Source organism: Chelmon rostratus, chromosome 1 (assembly GCF_017976325.1).
Source record: "Chelmon rostratus isolate fCheRos1 chromosome 1, fCheRos1.pri, whole genome shotgun sequence".
NCBI classification, from domain to species: Eukaryota; Metazoa; Chordata; class Actinopteri; order Chaetodontiformes; family Chaetodontidae; genus Chelmon; species Chelmon rostratus.
In genome coordinates, this window is record NC_055658.1 from 5,441,457 (window position 1) to 5,461,249 (window position 19,793).

At 40.0% G+C, this 19,793-nt stretch overlaps 1 protein-coding gene across 1 annotated transcript; it reads right to left on the reverse strand.

Annotated features, from left to right (window-relative positions):
• Nucleotides 1-1,595: 1,595 nt before the first annotated feature.
• On the reverse strand, nucleotides 1,596-19,024 carry LOC121611064 (adhesion G-protein coupled receptor G5-like). The gene is made up of 15 exons (XM_041943448.1): nucleotides 18,633-19,024; nucleotides 11,474-11,546; nucleotides 10,309-10,574; nucleotides 9,586-9,772; nucleotides 9,196-9,241; nucleotides 8,823-8,937; nucleotides 7,441-7,563; nucleotides 7,167-7,283; nucleotides 6,573-6,615; nucleotides 6,334-6,440; nucleotides 5,932-6,047; nucleotides 5,576-5,829; nucleotides 5,379-5,478; nucleotides 4,885-5,159; nucleotides 1,596-3,168 (listed from the first exon to the last, which is right to left on the reverse strand). The coding sequence occupies exons 2-15, from the start codon at nucleotides 11,520-11,522 to the stop codon at nucleotides 3,041-3,043; spliced, it is 1,926 nt and encodes a 641-aa protein (XP_041799382.1). The 5' UTR covers nucleotides 11,523-11,546; nucleotides 18,633-19,024; the 3' UTR covers nucleotides 1,596-3,040.
• Between the last annotated feature and the right edge of the window lie 769 nt (nucleotides 19,025-19,793).

Consider the following 19,793-nt stretch of genomic DNA (forward strand, 5'->3'; position numbering starts at 1 on the left):
ATTCCATAATAGCTGCATTAAGAAACGCCATAAGATAATATACTTTCACTATATGCACCGACCTTTACATTGAATTCTGATCATTTGTATGATCATACAGCTGTTACTGGTTGATGTTACATTAACATGCGGCTGCCGTCCATCCTGACGCTGCGGCTGTGTGAGGGGCACACATGTAATTAGAGCAGTGCTGCCAGGAGTACGGGGCACAGGCCCGGGTCTTTGAACGGTATGTGCCACCATCATGTGAGTGAAACAGATTTACGCACACACGCAAGCGACTACCTGGGAGTTTGCAGAGCGCTAAAACAATAATATCCTGGCATGGATTCACGAAGTGCAGTACAGAACCCGAGTTCTTCATTGGAAAAGCTAGAATAATAATAAAGAGGTCCCACAAGACAAAGAGGCAGGATCTTAATCTGCAAGGATGCAGGATTCCAGTTTGGCTGACATGCAGTAATTACCAACAAACACCAAACGAACCACCTCTGTGGGGGAGGGACGGGAATAGCTCGTCTGGCACCAGGACCCAGAGGGTCTCACCTGTGCCTGTCTGCCTGCACTGAGACACACCTGAGAGAGCAGCTCTGGCCAGCCTGTTTGGAGTTTAATTTGGTAGAATATGTCTAAAAGCATGATTTTGTGTGTTTAAAAAAATGTTATTTATGTTGTTGTTTGTTAGATTCTTCATGTTTGGTGAGGGACTGAAACTTGGAGGGATTTCTTAGGCACACCAGACAAGATAACTGAAGCCATATGGTGGGGTTTTTCAACTGGTTGTTAGCTCCTGTAATACAATACTAACATGGTTCATCAGAAATATGGATTTCACTCACTTACATGTCCCTGACTGGAGGAGGGGACTGTGCTCCAGTGTATCAAGGTATAGTGTTCACTTCACATTACTCTGGCCTGCATTTAGGCCTTTTACTAAAAATCCCACTCAGTTTAATGGAGTCAAGTCTTTTATTTCATGCATTGTCAATAAACTGTTTATTTTTGGTATTGCAGTGTGGCTCCAGTTTATTGATTACTCCCTGATCACATTTAGAGCAGAGTGACAGCCAGTATGGCTGAACAGACATAGAAAGAGTGCCACCTGCAGACACTGAAACACCACTGCAGTGAGCCCATATTTACACAGCACCGATGATGAAGACCAGAACAGCGAAACACAGTACCATGTAATGCTTTTACTAGTGTACAGTTGATTTTCTGGTCATGTTGGTGGAGGAGACGCCCCGTACTCTGCCTGATGTTTAACAGTGCACATCTGGGTCTGGTCTGAGACCTTGTTTATCATACTTTGACCTGCCATGTCTGTCTCGGGTGGCTGTGTAGATAAGTCATGTAAGACAGTAAAAAAGGCAGTTTCAAGATTTTCTGATGACTGTAATGCCAGTTTCTTCCAAAACTGTGGGCATACATGGTAGCGCAGACAGTGAGAATTTCAGTGGCAAAGAAGCAGCATGATTGTGAAGAGAACAACAAATCCAAAACCTCCAGGGAGGAAACACACACAAAGATAAGGAGGGACGACTGGGCAGGAAAACAGCAAGCCCACAGTGTGTTTACTTTACACTGGCACACAGTCACATTAAGACATACCCAGCCATTTGTTTATTAATGCATATTTACATCCACAAAAACTCACATGTACAGAATTCAAATAACATAAATTTCACTTTAGAAAATAAAGTGCAAGAACCACAGCATCTATAAACTCACTTGTGCTGTTGTGCTGGGGATGAAAGACATGTTTAAACTAAGTTTAGTTCAGTGTAAAATAACACACATTTTGGTCCATTTTGAAGGCAAAAACCTGAGAATTACTACAGTGTATATTTTGTTGATATTATACTTGACGGTCATGATGGTCAGGAAAAATAGGAGTCATCCCAGAGTCAATTATAAAACATTCAGCTATTTTATAATACAAAACATACTGGATATGAAATCTTTACTATGCCTATTAGAACAATACAAACAACAACTCTGTGAGGCTTAAGAAGAAAATTAAAATAAAGACAAAGTGCTACTTTAAAGAATTAACTTATATATGAAAGAAATGCTTACAGTACAAAATTACAAATAAAAAGCTTATCTACAGTTCAAAGAGAGCTTCAATTATACAGTTTTTTCTGTACAGACAATGCAATGGAAATCACAGAACAATTCTCTGCAATCGTTTAACTTCCATGTGTTTGCCTGAAAAAAGCCTCACTTTATCTGATTGAAAATCTAAAATTCTTTCCCTTCTATATTTAGACCCAGTCTAAGTATTCTGCAAATATAGGCTCCAGGCCTGTATTATGAGTTCCTGAGTGATGGTGTCATTTATTCTTCACTGTCCCAGAGAAGAAAAAGAAACCTGTTTGGACTGCACAGTGGATGGGATTGATTCAAATACTTTCAGCAAGGTGTTGATTATGTTAAGCATCAGCCCTATGCTTTATATTTGAGTGACATCGGTAGATACAAAAAAGCAAAACAAAAAATTGCAAAATGCATCTGAGAACTCACAAGAATTGCTGATCAAGCCCACTTAACTTGAAAAGCTGGTGCTAATAGCCTGTCTCAAGACAAGGTATCATTTTGTTACCTCGACACTGGTAGCAAATTACCACTTACAGCTGCAAAGCAGGCACTGGCCAAGAGGTAACCATTTGAAGATCAGTTTTGAAAAATTCAATAATGCTAATTTCACTCAGTGTGCTTGTGTTTACCAGCCCAGCTGATCTGCAGCATTAAATACCAAAGCACACCAGAAGAATGAGAGGTGTACAAGGTATGGAGAGTTCACTCACTGCTATTTGGAGTGACTCTTGTGGGTTGTCATTTGGCAGCAGTTACCACAACTGACAGCAGAATTTCATCTGACAAAACTGTGAATCCACAGTCGCAGTCAGGGCTTGAACATTCTTTTCCTTTTTGTCATTTACTTTGATAAGAAAGCTGTATTGTTACAAAAAAAGTTTGATCGCTACAGCTTTGACATTTCTACTGTATTATGTGCCATATATTCTTTTCAGTCCATCTAACTCTTCTCCTGGGCCTGCAGCATGTGTTGTCGGGTAGATCCGGTGCTGGTGCTGCCTAGAGCAGAGCCACCAGCCTGTTTCCGCACCCAGTCCAGCATGTAGAACCGCAGCATCAGGAGGAAGCCTGAGGGAACAGACCAGATTCAAGGTTCAATCACTCATTTGATTTCTCCATCTATATCACTTTTCAGGATCACTGGGCCAAAAGCCGAAGTGGACGGTACAGACACATTCAAGGAGAGTCCAGACAGGTCCCAAATACATACATACATTCAAGACAATGTTCCAGTGGGAACAACAACAATATTTAACTGAAGGATATTGTCACTCATTTTATAGGATTTTTAAAACAAATGAACCCGCGTTCTTAAGATGTGAAATCTTAATAATACATAAATTTACAAGACTTAATCTGAGACAAATTGATTATTGTCATAGTGTATTGTCTATGTCCATCTACAGTATATGCTTTATACAGTACACATACAATATCTGCTTTCTGTATTATACTTACTGATGTGTGCATGTACAGTGCAGAAAATGTTTTTGCTTTACCTCAGATTTAGTTTTAAAAAAGCCGCTGTTGTACTTTAAGAGATGTGATAATGCAGCTTCACTGCAATACATGGGAGAGAACTTCATGTGTAATAATTGTATCTGTGAAGATTTGGTTAAAAATGCTAAAATAATAAGAAATGTGCTTATACAGTTTCTTTAAGATGATACCACCCAACCTATCCATATCTGTCCACTAACTCTGTCAGCTGAAGCTACAGTCTGGCCAAGAAAGTCCAGCACATAATAGCCCATAAAAACACAACTTGTCATTTTCACACTTTGGGTTTTGTGTGGATTAAATGAACTAAATATAACATGATAATTAGTGATCTTTGCAGGTGCTGACAGGTGGATTTTGTTACCTTTGGACAGAGGCAGGAGAGCTGTTATTGCTATTTCTAGTTGAGCCGAGCTAAGCTAGCCCACTCCTGGCTGCAGCTTCATATGCAGTGTACAGACATAAGAGTGATGTCAATCTTCTTATCTAACTCTCAGCAAGAAAAATATGTATTTCCCAGATGTCCAACTATTTAGTGTAATGTTTTTGTCCATAACGTGAGCTCATAATACAACAGCCACCTAATTTAAAATTCCAATGGAAGAAATATATATTTAGGGCCATTGCATGCATTCTATTGATGAAGGCCTAAACAGTTGTATCATTAAACTGTCACATTAGCCACTTGCAGAACATTATCCCATTGACCTACCAATGGGCAGCAAAAATAGGGTTAATAAGTTGAGCTTTTGGACCTGAATCAAAAGCATATGAGAGGAAACAGGCTTTATTCTGATAGGCACCAGTAACAGAAGGCCTTGATTAACCATGGCCATTGTCTCATTCCCACACTGATACAATGGACCACTGGCTCCACATACACAGTCATCAATCTCTGAGGCAACAATGAAAACAGTCCTGTCCAAAGACTGACTACACTTAGTTAAACGTTGTGTGAAGGTGGGAATAATGCTGTAAAACTGCACAAACGTGAAGTGTGTTGTGGTTTACGTCAAATCTTTTCCTTTGGATCAGTATTTTTGCTTAGGTGACAGTCACGCCATATAAAGATAATGTATAATGCCTAAAAATGCAAGTCTCTGTCCTGTTGTGATAGCTCTGTGGTATGGTCTATTGTTTATGACAGAAGTTGGTAGAAGCTGATAGCCATGCTTTCCTACTCATGCTTGCCATTCTGAGTATAACAAAATAATATTAACCTGATTTGGACTGACTGAAGTCTGTAACTGTGTTAAACTGGCACAGTATACTGCAAGTACAAACCTTGAAAAGAGTTGAGGATGCAGGAGAGGAAGAGAACGAATACAGAGAGGGGTCCAAAGTCTAGGAAGGTCAGACCCCAAGTTATCCCGAAGAGGCAGCTGAGGCCCCAGATGCTGAGAAAAGCCACCCGGTTCTGGCTCCATTCATCCCTCCTGTGGATCTTCCTATAGACCAGGAAGAGCATCAGAATGCCCGAGGACACCAGGATGACCAGGACTGTCATCGTGGTGAAGTAGTGGGCCAGCAAGGCCTTCTGGGTGTCTTTCATCCAGCACCTGGAAACACCAAATCCATTCAGAGAAGGAAAAGCAAATAATCCCAAAATTGATAGGATCCCAAGTTTTTTGAACCTGACATTAGACCACTCCTCTAAGACTACTGTTAAAACAGTTGTATGACTTTGTGTTTTACTGTGCTGGCTTTGATTTGTACAGCATCCAGGGATAAGTTGCATGTTTATCCACAAATATCTTTGGCCAGATAGTGCTGCTTACATCAGATAAGGATCAGCTGTGTCGTCACATGACCGCACCGCTCTCATTCCATAAATGTCACCTACTGCAATCAGGATGATGACAGGAACAGCAGGGAGAACTGGAAAACAGTTTTAAAGGTCATTCGTTAATACCATCTTTACCTAAATGTGCCATGAAGTCATCTCCTTTGTGGAAATGTTACTTCACACACTCACCAAAGCCTATCCATACATAGGGTTTTGGGGAGGGTCTGAAAACCACGTAGACCAACCAGAAAGTGTGGAAAACTTCTATGCCCATCCAGGCAAAGGAGCTGAGCAGGGTGTAGTGGAGGATCGCCCCCACCCAGGCGCACACACTCTCCCCTCCCACATTGGCCAGGACTGCAGTTAAGAAGAAGACCAGGTTGAGGAGGGCCAAAGAGACAGCTAAGCCCAAGTGGATAGGTGTGGACTGCTCCTGAGGTCGCCTGCTCGAGGGAGAGCGGAATAGAAATCAGCGGGTTACTTATTTGTTATAAATGATTTATATTTTTTGATAAACTAGATCAGCCATGAAAAAGTCGTATTACCTCTTCTTGCAGAGAAAAATGATGAGAGCTATGCAGCTGATCACAGACATGGCACAGCCCAGAGATGTAATGGTGGTCAGTGCCAGCAGGTGGCACACTGGGCGAGGCTCCATTTGCTGTCAGGGGACAGAGAGCAGTCAGCAAAGTAACAGGGCCCTCAAACACAAAAAATATGAGAGTGTATGCATGTCTGTGTATTTTCTGTGTGTTTTCTGTGTGTCACACGAAATTGATATGTGTGATAGTATCTATAGGTGTGTAAAATCATGTACAGATGATGCTGGAGGAGATTAATAGTGTAGAGAACAAATGTTTTCCACACCAAATTACTTTCTTTCTGTTTTTATGTGTGCTTCTTGTTTAAAAACAAAAACAAAACAGTGTATCTGCTGCATGTCTCACCACTAGTACAGAGAAGAAAGTTAGATGGTTACAGAGGCACTCGGTGTGTTTTGCTCCATGTTGACGAGTCTCACATCCATCCACCAGCCAATTAACCTGCAATGGATCTTCACAAAGAGAGGACAAATTTGAACTTACTTACTACTTAATTATCATCTATGGGAGTTACAGCAAATGAACAGAGAAATACAGATATATGTTGAATGAATACTGGTTTTATGGTTCTAAAGGGTTCCAACCTTTTCTGGTATCCCATGAAACACATTTCCTTGAATGCATTTTCTGAAATGAAGAGGAGGGAGAGATGTGATCAGTAATCACTTTCCCATTTAGACCACATTTTATAACAAAGTTTCACTACACTAAATGGTGGGTTTGTGGGGATGTGCGCATTGCAAAAAGGAAGCAACAGACAGTAAGCGTACAAACAGTACCATGAAGATGTGAGGTAAGAAACCTTTAAGTGGTTTCTATGTATTCTCTATGTACAGGTAGGAAGGTTGAAGCAGATGTGATGAAACTGAAACAACAGCATCCACAGAGAGGCCACATTCGAGAAGTCTGTGTGTCAACTGACACGTATACTGCAAACATTACAGTGTTTCAGTTTTAGGACCATACTACTGTGGCTACCATTACACAGTCAAATGTACCACTAAAAATGTGCCCTTAACTAGTTAACCTAATCATTAAATCCTCTGTGTTGCATCAAACTACTTGTTGAAGTTTGGATAGGAGACTTTTTACAAGTGTAAATTACCTACAATTGATTTAACATTTGAAAGCATGGATTTAGACAACGTAAAGTGGATACAACAAACACATCAACTTACAGGTATGACATCATGGTGAAAGCCAATCCTGATTGGCTCAGACAGATCGGCGATGATCTCGTTCTCCACAGTGATTCCCACAACATCATCAAGAATCCCGGCATTCTTGAAACCGTCCTGGTAGACAAACACGCACACACATCTGTGCCTGGCCCCTCATAGCATACAGCCTTAATATTAAGTATTTCAGTCTTTTAGTATTTCTAGTATAGAAATTTTGTATTGAGTATCAAGAATGAGTCAAATTACTGCCTCACGGCCTCAGGGCAAATACCTGGAACAGAGAGTTGTTTTTGAAGAAAGTGAGGACTACTTTGCTGGTCTTTTTGGCAGCTTGTTTCAGAGCAGGGGGGATCTGGACAGTGACAGTGGACTCTGCAGATACACCTTGAGCAGCCTGGAAAACAGAATAAATGCAGAGCAAAGGACCACAACATTGCAGTGTTAAAGTTGCACTTCGCAGGGTTTGAGTCAATTCACTTTCAAGTCAATATGTGGAAAATGAACAAGGGAAACACTATCCATAAACCAGCTAATTATATCTATATCAATTCTTAATAACTGCATTAAATACAGGGTGTAGGAACAATGTTAGCAAAATAAAATGTTTTCACTTTTTCAGCAATAGGACTTGTACCTTGCTGCTTTGCTTGTGAGTGTGCATCGCGACTCCATGCTGTACACAGCTGTAATTAGTAGATGTGCATGTGGATTGCTGGGTGCTTACACAAATGGCCCTATTTTAAGATAGTTTGGAGGACAAATGTCAGCTTTCTACTCTACTTCTCAGTAAAATGCTGCTATCATTCACTTTCATGTGGCTAACCTGTCACCTATTTTCTCAACTAAATCACTACCACCCTAAACTTGAATGAAAATGTTATGGCAGTTATTCGCTGGGTTAAAAACCGGCTATGAAGTAAGCCCCTGATTAAAAATGGATGCACACAGTCACTGAAGTGAAGCAGCCTACTCAGTTCAGCTGTATTATACTGTCGAGAAGAGATAAGTCAGAGCCGTCTGTCCACTACTATGGCAAAAATTTGACTTTGAGTGAATAAATGAACTCATAAGTGAGTTAATCTACGAATAAACAGATTTCATTGCATGTGAACTGCAAGACTTTCAACCCATCGCTACCACTGAAGAAGCGGTATGTTAACACATCATTTTTTGCATGATTGAGTGATTGCCTGTGAAATAAAACTGTTTCATGCATGCTAAAAAATTCTTATTCCATGGTTCCAAACAGACATGCGAGACTAAAAAACATGTGTTTCTGTTTCTGTCGGTGTCAGAGAGGAAATGTATTTCATTTTTGAATATGCAGCTAAAATACAACCAAGACTGGACCAGTGTGGTTACAATCTTGCTGATGTGGCCTGTGTAGACTGCAGTGTAGGTTGACACATGACCTGAGACAATTCAGTGTCAATTCTGAAGGTCAAAGTTTATTCTTGACCAGAGAAAAATTCCATGACGAACTGTATCTGCTGACAAAGATCATGTCATATGTTCGGAAGATCCAGACCTGTTGCTAAATGGACCTTGTGGTGAGATTCTGTTCCTGATCTTTAAGTAAATATTGCTTCTAGTTCAGGTGCCCTTCTGACTGTGATAATAAGGCAAATTTGAACTCCTTTTGGTGTGTCTTACAGGTGAAGTAATGGTATAGCCTTCGAAATCCTCCTTCATCTCCACCTCAGACCTGTGAGCGCAGGGATGCTCAACAACACGTGTAGCGTGGGATCTCGTCAAAATGTCTTCAGTTCTGGACAAACACATTTACACACACCACCAAAATACTAAGTTAAAGGAAAAAATAATAGGGTTCGTTTTGTAACCTCCACCCTAATACAGTATAAAGCTTAGCTTCCTGTTTGTAGTCAATGTTCATGCACTTGATTATATAAAGCTTCATAACAGTGGCCTTAGCAATTAAGACACAGTTGTATGAGAAGGAGGATGTTGACAGAAACACCCTATACCACTTCGACAACAAATGTGAGAAAAAAAAACAGGAAATTACATGGTGACTCGGGTGGGTCCAGGGCTCACTTGATCACATAACGCTTCTGAGGGGGAAAAAAAAGAAGAATTTGACATACTACAGACAAACGATACATGAATACTTTAAACTGTGACATTTGAACAGAAATCTGATTCTCAAATCCATTGGTATCATCTTTAGATTGTGGGTTGAATTAAGTTTTGAGACTTCCTATTTTAAAGGTGATCCTTCCATACAAAAGTTTGACAGCACAAAAGGAAACTTTAACAATCAATGTTTAAAAACTGACTTAGTGGAGCAGACAGTAACACAGAAAACCTTCCATTTATCTTAAATCAGTAAAAAATTCTTCTTGCTAAATATATTCTATTAACAGATGTACTGCTGATAACATCCATTCTCCCTTACTGCAGTCAATGGACATTCCATGGAAATAGTAGGCTGTCTGAATTTTATCGGTGATTGGATCACTTTTGACCGTTCCATTGAAGATGCCGTAGGGTGCTGTGGGTGTGTTGGAGCCATGAGACAGATCTGTGCAGCAGGAATGCTGCAGGCTGGCAGGCCAGCACAGAGTAATGTTCTTTCCTTTGATCTGTACAACAAAATAAAAACAAAACAAAAAAACACAACCCTCATTAAGCTCTTCAACAAGGAAAACAATTAGGCTACTGGAGCATATACACTGCATCTCAGTCTTACACATTCCACCCACATGCTTTTTAGCAGAACACATTACAATTTCACTTTCAGAGCTGATACTGCAGTTTTAAGTAATGTTGGTTATGTTTTCACAACTTCTACTTTCTAAAGCCCTGGTTCCAAAAAAAGTAGAGAAGCTATGTAAAACATCAATAAATCAGAATGTGATCATTTACTAATCCTTTTTGACATATACTCAGTTGAGGGAAAGATCCTTTGTCCTTTGTCATCCTTTCACATTGAGCCAGCTTTGAGGGCGAGTCGAAAATAAACTCTTGGTACTTGCATGCTTTAGAGCGAGATAATGGGTGAAAAGTGACAAGTGAATTTCTAATAGCTTTTAGATGTGAGAGACGAGGACCCAGTGCATGGAAACATACACCTCAACAAATCATCATCTTGTCTATTTCTTCCTTTTTTCTGGTTTACCTGCAGCTTCAACTGGTCCAGCAATGGCTCCCAGTACAGACAAAAGTTACTATCCCCTGCTGAATCAAATCCAAACTGCTTGAGGGGAATAACATCAGACCGCCTGCACTGGGCTGTGATCTGCCCATCAATGGACAGAGAGCTCGTATTGGCCGAGATTGAGATCCCTTTACAGCCTGTGGAGAGGTTGACAGCGAGGCTCAGGGAGCCCTTGCCATGTCGCCAGATGCCACAAAAGTTCAAGTCCAAGTCATTTTCACTTGAAACTGAAGGAGACAAAAATAGACACACACAGAAAAAAAAGTTTAGTTGTCTATTAAGTGTTACAAAACTGTTGTGAATGCAATGCTGAAATGAACACTGGAGTTTTACACAGAGACCCACAGACAGACAGATGAGTGCCACATGTTCATCGCAAAAAAGTGAGTTCATCCAGTTTTGACTGTGTTATTTATCAGAAAATTTGCAAAATCAGCTTGTTTTTAAACCACATTCTTATGAACTCAAATGGTGGTCATTAAAGTTCTGTGTGAGAATGTAAAAAGGATTTCCTGTTGCAGAAATTTCATAATGTCTCACAATAATTAATGCTAAAATTATAGTAAGTCACGCTGCACAGACACTGACAGAAACAACTGCTTTGTTGAATTTACTTTGAGATCACATGTCAGGCGGTTGAATAACAGTACAATGAACAGAAGAGCAAAACATTAATGAATAGGTTTGTGTGAATTTAGAGATGAATCACCCACGTGCAAAATTAAACACACACAACTTAAATGTGTATGTACGTGTCTATGAGCATGTGTCACACTGATGTTACAGTGTGGGAAGTTTCATAGTTGGTTAACAAAGGGCAACCACAGATATGATTTTAAATAATTTTTTAACACCATTTCACAACCTCAAAGTCTTATTAATTTTTACTGGAGCCCATATGTCCTGCCTTGTTTCAAGACATTGACCCTGAGACGGCACTTCAAGTGAAACTGCATTGGTGGAAAGTAGAAATTTCCTTTAGCTGCCCAATGTCTACAATATTACACCCAACATAACACACTGTGACAATGTGGTCATTAATTGTACTCATTTCATGCATTCATGCTGGAGCTACAGTGTGTATGAGGCTAAAAGAGATGTTTTGTTTCCAGTGTGGTTGTCATACCTGTGGAGAGGAGGATGATCAAGATGAACACAACTCTCATATTATCCATCAGCTCAGGCTCCACTGGTAGCAACTGACATAGGGAAACAAAGGAAACGAAATGTAGTTGTAAAAGAGGAACAAATCCACAGTTTATTTCTGCATGATGGATAACAGTAAGTCAGCAAATTAAAAACCTCACCACTGAAACCTGTGTTTCATAAAGTTGAGGATTAAATGAAAATACACTGTTTGCATTTGCAGCCAGTTTAGAACTGTAAAAGGTCAAAAACACAACGTTTTCTCTCACTCAACACATTCTTTGTGCAAACACACATCCTACATAAAACAAAATGTTTCCATGTAGAGTTTTTTTAAAGATACTATTCTTATCCAGATGCCTGGTTTGTTATCTACACTCTCTTATCAATTAATACAAATGAGCTCAGGCTCAAAATACACACAGGGACATTTCTAGGCTGTTATCAATGGAAACAGTCTTTCCCTTTAAGTGGCATGTGTGCATGCACACACACACACACCCACCCACACACACACACACACACACACACACACCAAAAATTCAGACCTTTCTTATTCAAAAGTGAAATACTTGTGATATTAATATGCTGCAGACATTACAGGAGAATACAATATAAAGTTCTGTGAAAAAAACAATTGCATCATGTCAGACTTCCTGAGAACCATGTGAGTGCTGCCAGACACACATGTGTCAATCAACCACAGATACCACACATATGCACACACCATTCTGTCATTTTGGACTTCCACCAAAGACCAACTCCTCCCAGACAGTTTTTATCAAACGGACTTTCAAACAAGACTTTACTTGTTGCCCACATGACAATCCACCTGCCAGCTTTGTCACAGCACTGGCACGGTCACCCATGGTCACACTTGCAATCTAAAAAACAACAAATAAAGACTGCATCTCTGACTGTGTGGCATTACTGTACAGTGTGTGTGATAGAAGGAACTTGTGTTGAGTAGCTGCTGATGTTGGAGGGGAAACAGAGCAGTCATCGTTGTCCTAAACATCAAGAGACAGACAGGAACCTGTTCAACCACAGACAATTCAGAAAGGCAGCAACAGAAAGAAAAAAGTGACTAAAACAAAAATTTCAAACCCAGTGTGCTGAGAAAGGTCTGGCTATTGCTTTTAAAACAATCACCAAAATGGAGCTAAGCCAGCCTCTCCGTCAGATTTATCTGAAAAACGGGAAAGGTGAATCCTACGGTTCACTTGCTGCTGCCAAACTACATAAGAGAAGATTTGGGAGTAATATCCTTGTTTCTGGAACCACGCAATTAAAACGCCCCTGTACGAGCAAAGAGGATTACTAACATAATTGAACACTACTTCAGCAATTGCACATTTGAGACTGACATTCAGATAAATGTGAATAATACCCCAAATCTTAAAGCATGCTTTCCACTGTGTCTGTGTGTTGCTTGGCAACAATTCTGCTAAATGTCACTAAAAAACTATGTTGAATGATTATTAGTAATGCATTTTTGTTGCTGTTTTATGAAACCTCTCCAGGTATATGCAGTAACCATAATATAATTGCAATAAGCCACACAGCTCGCTGTTAGGCACAGTATATTGCATCTGGGGAAAGCTGGCTATTTATAACTCTGAAACACACACCTGATACTCGTAAAGAACATAAGCCTTGGTCAACCACACAGTGACACAGAGATGGACTGATAAACACACACAGGGAGGGATGTTTAAGCAATACAGAGCAACAAAATACAACAGGATTGTGTGCTATGAAACAATTCAATTCTTTAACATACGTAAGTAGCTTCCATATAATTTCAAAGTTTAATATTTCAATGTAACATGTTGCTTCAAAGTCAAAATCAACGAGTACAATAGTGTGTAAGGTTTCATAAAAGATGGACAAACTGAGCTCAAAATGATGACCGTATGTATTGTGGAGATGGTGAGTCTTAACTGGAGAACAGTTGACAAGCAGTTAGTATACTATTGAACCCTATAATATACTATTCATAAAAATGTTATTTAATAAAAAACAATATACTGTTAGAAATATGACACCTACTACTTTCCCAAGACAGAACTTGATTTCTTTGTGGTTTTGACACTTCCCTTTTTGATAATTCAAGAACAACATTAAAAGTTTTGGGGAAAAGGAGCAAAGGTGTGACTTCACAGTGGTTTTGTGATAAGGAACTAATACATTTTACTCACACCCTCTTGCAGAGAGGGGCAGAGCAGTGTAGTGGTTTATCAGGCTGCAGTGGTGTTAACCTGTGATGCTAGAACCGGATACATCAGCAGGGTAAATGAGGCTGCATAGCAATCCAATTTCCTTTGTTTCTGAAAAGGTGAAAGTTTGAACATACGTGTTTTTCAGATATGATCAGACATTTGACATAAAAAGCATGTAGAGCTACAGAACTTGGTTATGTGGTTATGAACACAGCAGTCATTAATATGCCTGAGCTGCTCAGAAAGACCAGTAAAAATCAACAGATCAACAGAGGTAACAGAGTACACAGTCAAGCAGCCCTAAAGGTGGTAATGAATGTACAAATCTGGTGGCAGTCTACCATTCGAGGGCATGCAGAAACTTGCTGTAGTTTCACCGTGGCCCACATAACCCACAATGACCTCTTCATGTACGATCTGTAATACTCAACCAATCTGGTGATACAGTAAAATTTTCTGGAAATGCAACTGACCACCTTTAGTGACTTGTGTGAGCGCATTTTTTCGAACTGTGTATGTATTGTTATGTATTCATTTGAATTTGTTCAAACTTGATTTTTTGAAAAAGTGGCAGAACTGATCTGTGTTTTGATTTTCAAGCCTTTATGAGAAATTCACCACATACACCAAAACACAACATAATCAATATTGCAATAAAAGCCACTAGTAATAAAACAAATTGTTACAACTTTGTGAGGGTCATAAAGCTGCATAGTGATTTCATTTCAGGTTTTTTAACAGATAAGTTGAATGTTGTCTCAGATCCTCCAACAGAAAAAAAGACAATGAAGTAAAAAATGTAAAAATGGGATGTTTTCACAAAGCAATCAGAAATTATAAAGGTTCGGTGATACCCAAACATAAAACAACATCCAAATTTAGACGAAATCAGGAGTGCACATTCATGCTTTCAGGTTAAATGATGACACACAGCTCAACAACAAGATTCTACAGTCAACAGTCATTCAGCATCACACTGGTGGCTGAATTCACACACAGCATTAATGTGTGACTCACGTCAGCCTCAACCAGATACTGCTCATTGCGGCTCTCTGACTACAGACATTTTATTGATAAAGACGGCATCTAGTTGTACTCTGGGAAACAGTAAACCAGTGTCATCCCTCCCAAAGACAGCTAGCTACAAGTGTAAACACACAGTGGAAGGCTCAGTTCTCTAGAAATGTTGTCCCCCACTGACACTACATGAATGTGCAATGTGTTCCCTAAATGAATGTCTGCAACAGTGTCACACTTTCAAAGTGTTAACACAACAGTACATAGACACATGTTTGCACAGGGTACAAGGTGTCCATGTATGAGTGCATTTAACATAGAAAGGGACATTTCCTTTGTATGGAGCTTGATGACAAAAAAAACTATTTACATTTTCTCAGCTCAAACCATCATACTCTGCCTCTCTTACACGTTTCAACTTGCTGAATTGGCATGACATGTAAACTAACTCTCCCTCGACCCCCACACCCTCTCTATTGTCCTCGCACAGCGCCCAGGCATCAATTCAGCACAAGAATTTCCCCTTTTCACTTCCCAGCTCTTGTGTGTGTGTGTGTGTGTGTGTGTGTGTGTAAGAGTGAGAGGCACTGACCAAAGACTGGCATAAATGGATGTGTGTGTGTGAGATGTAGACTGGAACACTGCTCACATACCGCAGACTTAGCATGTCTCATTTTTCAGTACCAAGCCCACATTAATCCTGAAACTTGTGGCTTCAGTGCACTCACCACTCCTACACACATGCAGGATGAGATGCATTTATGAGCGAAAGCATGCACAACCCACGCATGTCTGATGAGTCCCCTTAACCCACTGATCTTGTAGTCTGTGGCGTTGTGTTTTTCAGTATAATGTGTCTTCCCATATTTGCATCATATAGGGGTCTGACTCACACTGTCACACTCAGGGGAGCTAGCATACATGAATCATCTTCACAAGTCTAGCCATGCTAGCAGCAATGTCTGTCAGTCAGTCCACCACTTTGATTCAGAATATAATATAAATATAATGACAGCTATTTGATGCATTGCCACAAAATTTTGCACAAACACACACAGTCCTCATAGGATGAGACCAACTGACTTTGTTGATGCTCTGACTCTTCCATCAATGCCACCAATGTTTCTGGTTTCTGGCTATTGGCTGTAGCTCCATCACATTTGGTTTTTACCTGAAAAACTAAACTTTGTGTCCAATGCTAGTGTCAGCATGCTAGCAAGGTCTAAATGCAAAACTGAGAGAATGAACATGATAAACAGAATACCAGAACATCAGCATGTTAGAGTCACTATTGTGGGAATGTCAGCACACTGATATTAGCTTCTAGTTCAAAGCTCTGCTGTGCATAAGTAGAGCCTCAGCGAACTGCTAGCATGTCACACACCTCGTAGTATGGCTTACAATACTGACAGGTTGCAGTTGGCCAAACTGTCTATTTTAGCAAGAGATACTAATCAGGTTTGACAGTGAAGTCTATCAAAATGCTGACTTGGCTTTTAAGCTACAGCTGCACCACAGATCTTACTTTCAAATCCTATGATACACAGAGCCTGTTTTCAGTACAGTAAAGTACCTTACCACTTCCCCCCCTTCTAAGCGTCTCACATTTTCTGTGACTGCTTTTCATGTCTGTCCCTCTACATTACTGAATGCTCACCTTAATTAAATTAATTTCCTTGCCAATGTTTGTGTTTCAGCTTCTCTTCGTATAAGTCCTTGCTTACAAAGCACACTTTAAGTTCAGCTAACATCAAAGACGAAGACTACATAGACTACATTGCATCATTATGTTGGCGGCCAAATTGCAGTACAGACTTTGAGATTTGTGGTTTGAATTTTGTACTACAAGAGTTTCAATTTGAGTTTTTCCCACTCCTCTACAAGTGACAAAGTGAGGGAGCAAAGAATGTGCATGGAAGAGTAATTCAAGGAACAAAAGCTCCTCTTTGTTGTCAGGCCTTAGAGCCGAAGTGACAGCCAGCTTGAATAAGGGTCAAAGATCACTGGCTGGTTTGGAGGGTGTTTAAGCCAATGCTTAAAAGACATATGTAGATATTCACAACTTAAACAGCTTTCACTCTCTGCACAACACTGGGCCAAAATGAGAGGCAAGGTACAGAGACTAAAGACCACTTTGAACAATTATATAGTATAATTGTAAAATGATTGGGTTTATTTTCCAGCTCTTTATTTTCCAGCTCTTACAAGTTTCCCTTAAAAAGTAAGGATGAAAACAAATTCATGGTGTTAGGTAAAGTAAAACACAACATAGTTTCATTGAGCAAACAAGTCAGAAAAAAGTAATTACATCTTCTGAAGAAACAGACTGACCTTATTTGTCTTCTTCATTTGTGTTTTTGCAATAGCTGCCGCTGTGAGAAGAGTGCAGTGTGCTACCATGTTACGCACTGCTGACAACATGATAAGATTGTGGTTTCATTTCTTTAGTCATAATACAAGAAGCAACTACCATGCTATGGCTGCTGTTTTCAGTCATTCACTGAGCAGCTACTGAGGAAGCTTCTGAAAGTGAGAATCGTGATATCAAATTGAAAGTATTCATCAAAACTTGGAATTTTTCCTTCTCACCAGATGCAACACAAAAACAAAACCCAAACCTGTCAAAGCAGGAATGAGCATCAAAGTCGTCTGCACAGAAGGAAGGTTAGATAGAATATGGCTGATGTGGAATGTTCCCCAGGCTACATTTGTGTTAGGACCTTGCATTCTTTGTGGTATCATCACATTGACACAGTGTGCACATCTGCACGAGTGTTTATGTATCCCTTTATCTGTATCTTGACGTCCTCTGTGAGGAAATTGGAGGAGCAGGTGGAATGCTGCAGATATTTCCTTCGGGGCTACGAATGAATCAATAAAACAACACACACACACACACACACACATGCACACACACATGCACAGACAAAAGCCAGCATATTATTAAGCCTAAATCACCCCTAGAGTGGCCTTAGGTGCAGGTCACAATGTGCAGTATGCCATCAGGGGCTTTTTTCCCCCCCTCATTATGAAAAATGAAGTCAGCACAAAAGAGAAGGAGTTCCTGCAATGAGTCAAGCATCCACTGCACTATTTGCACTGCATTTTTCATTTGCAGTTTCGAGAAAAAAAAAAACAAAAAAACATCCTTGTTCACATAATTTCCAGTTTCAAACGTCAAGCTGATCTGCATGTGCTGGATAACAAATACTTAAACTGGGGCAATGCCCGTTTTCTTCAAGTTTTTTCACATGACAGGCTTTTTTTTTTTTTTTTTACTGAGTGAAGACTTTTGATTATGCACCTAGACACAAGCAGGAAAACCACAAAGGCTACATGTGGCAAGAGCAGGGTAGAGCATTGAAGTCCCTGCTGCTAGCCACTGATATCTGCCTTTCAACACCAGTTCGAACCATTATCTCTCAATAAGGGTCAGCTTTTGAGGAAAAAAAAAAGCACAAGGTTTGGCAGAACCCTGTTACTGTAAATAATCATAAGGACGTCTTCATGAACCCAGCCCCCCAACACACACACACACAGAAAAAATATTGCGTGTGAAATAACTGAATAAATAAGATATTAACTATGGGAGGGATGCACACCAGGTAATTTTATCATTAATCAACAGCTCATCAATTTACAACTGGAAAAATGGTATGTACGTGCCACTTTAAAGCATACCCATAGGTAGCATTAGGTTCACCTCATTATAATTGAACACAATTTACTTTAATTTACTTAGTAATAATGATACCGCCTGAACATTTTAAAAAGATCAACAGAGTCACTAATGGAGGTGCTAATGAATAGCAGATGCGCTAAATGAATTTACAGCGTTACAACGTCGTAGCTAGCTTGTTTCCATAGCAATGCAAGCTTGGTATTTTTCGTTCGTCTTACCCGGAGTGGTTTTCCCGTCAGCAGTCGGTTTTTCTGGTCTTCTCTTGAACACAGCAAGACTCTCCGACGCTAAAAGGCAGCAGCAACAACTTTCACCCGCTGCTCCACACACGGAGTGGAGAAAGAAATTGAAAAGTAGCCTGATGTTACACACAGCAGCGACTACCTGGGATGGACGCACGCTCAAATTCGGTAAATCACAAAAACCGACTCAGGCTGACCAGAGGAAGAAAAAAATTTGCTCATATACAGTCGGTGTTTCTCAGGTTATTCCTGAAGTCTGCTACACGCTTGAGACGACTGAAGATATTTCAAAAACAAAAAGTCCGAAGAACAAGACGCCGGTATAAGGTGTGGACGCACTCAGTCCTCTCGCGCACAGCGAGCGCGAGCGAGGTCGCCGCGGCTGTGAGAGGAGCGGTGCTTCCGGTCATGACTTTCACAGTAAATCAATGAACAACCAAAACACCATGTAATTAACTGTGTGATTAGAATTTATGGCGAAACCTTTGCTCAAAGAAACCTAAATGTTTTATTCCCTCTGGCAAGACACGTGTTTGTATTCGTTCCAGTGAATGTTAATGTCAATCTTCAGTGGTTACTTTTTAATACAACTTTTTAAATGATTTTATTTAAGGAAAAGGTCCTTGAAAGAAAGGCAATTTCCCGGTTTTATTCTACTAGTCTCATTGTCCAGCTGCTTAAAGGAAGGCCAGGCAAGATGACTGGATCTGGATCTGGGAGCACAAAGGAAGGTCTGCATGATTGAGAGTACAATCTGTCAGCTCCTTTTCCAAAGCCACTCACAATATAGGTAGTGGAAAATTCTCAGCCATTTAATATCATTGCTCTTATCCTATAGCACTTCATTACGCTACATTTTGCTATTATACCTTATAATCTGCCAAAAATGTAGACTATGATTTAAATTATTATTATTCACTGTGGAAGCATTACCACATAAATTATAATCTACATTTTTGTAAACTTTCGTTCCGTACAGGTCTTGGGTCAAGGCCGGGTTAGAGCTCAGTTCAGGATATTACAGAAGTTCCCACATCACATACTGTATCAAACATGGAGCCTTTGTGACGTCACCGATAGTTTTCTGAAGAACCACTGTGAAGCACAGCGACAGTGGCTCTAGCCATCGCCTGACTG

What these genes read in the sequence shown, in the direction of transcription:
- LOC121611064 (XM_041943448.1), bottom strand. Translation starts at nt 11,522, where the DNA reads ATGGATAATATGAGAGTTGTGTTCATCTTGATCATCCTCCTCTCCACA. An exon ending in GCTATACCATTACTTCACCT is followed by an intron (nt 7,564 to 8,822) that starts GTAAGACACACC and finishes TCTGTTTTCCAG; the next exon opens with GCTGCTCAAGGTGTATCTGC. An exon ending in TTCACCATGATGTCATACCT is followed by an intron (nt 6,616 to 7,166) that starts GTAAGTTGATGT and finishes TCTTCATTTCAG; the next exon opens with AAAATGCATTCAAGGAAATG.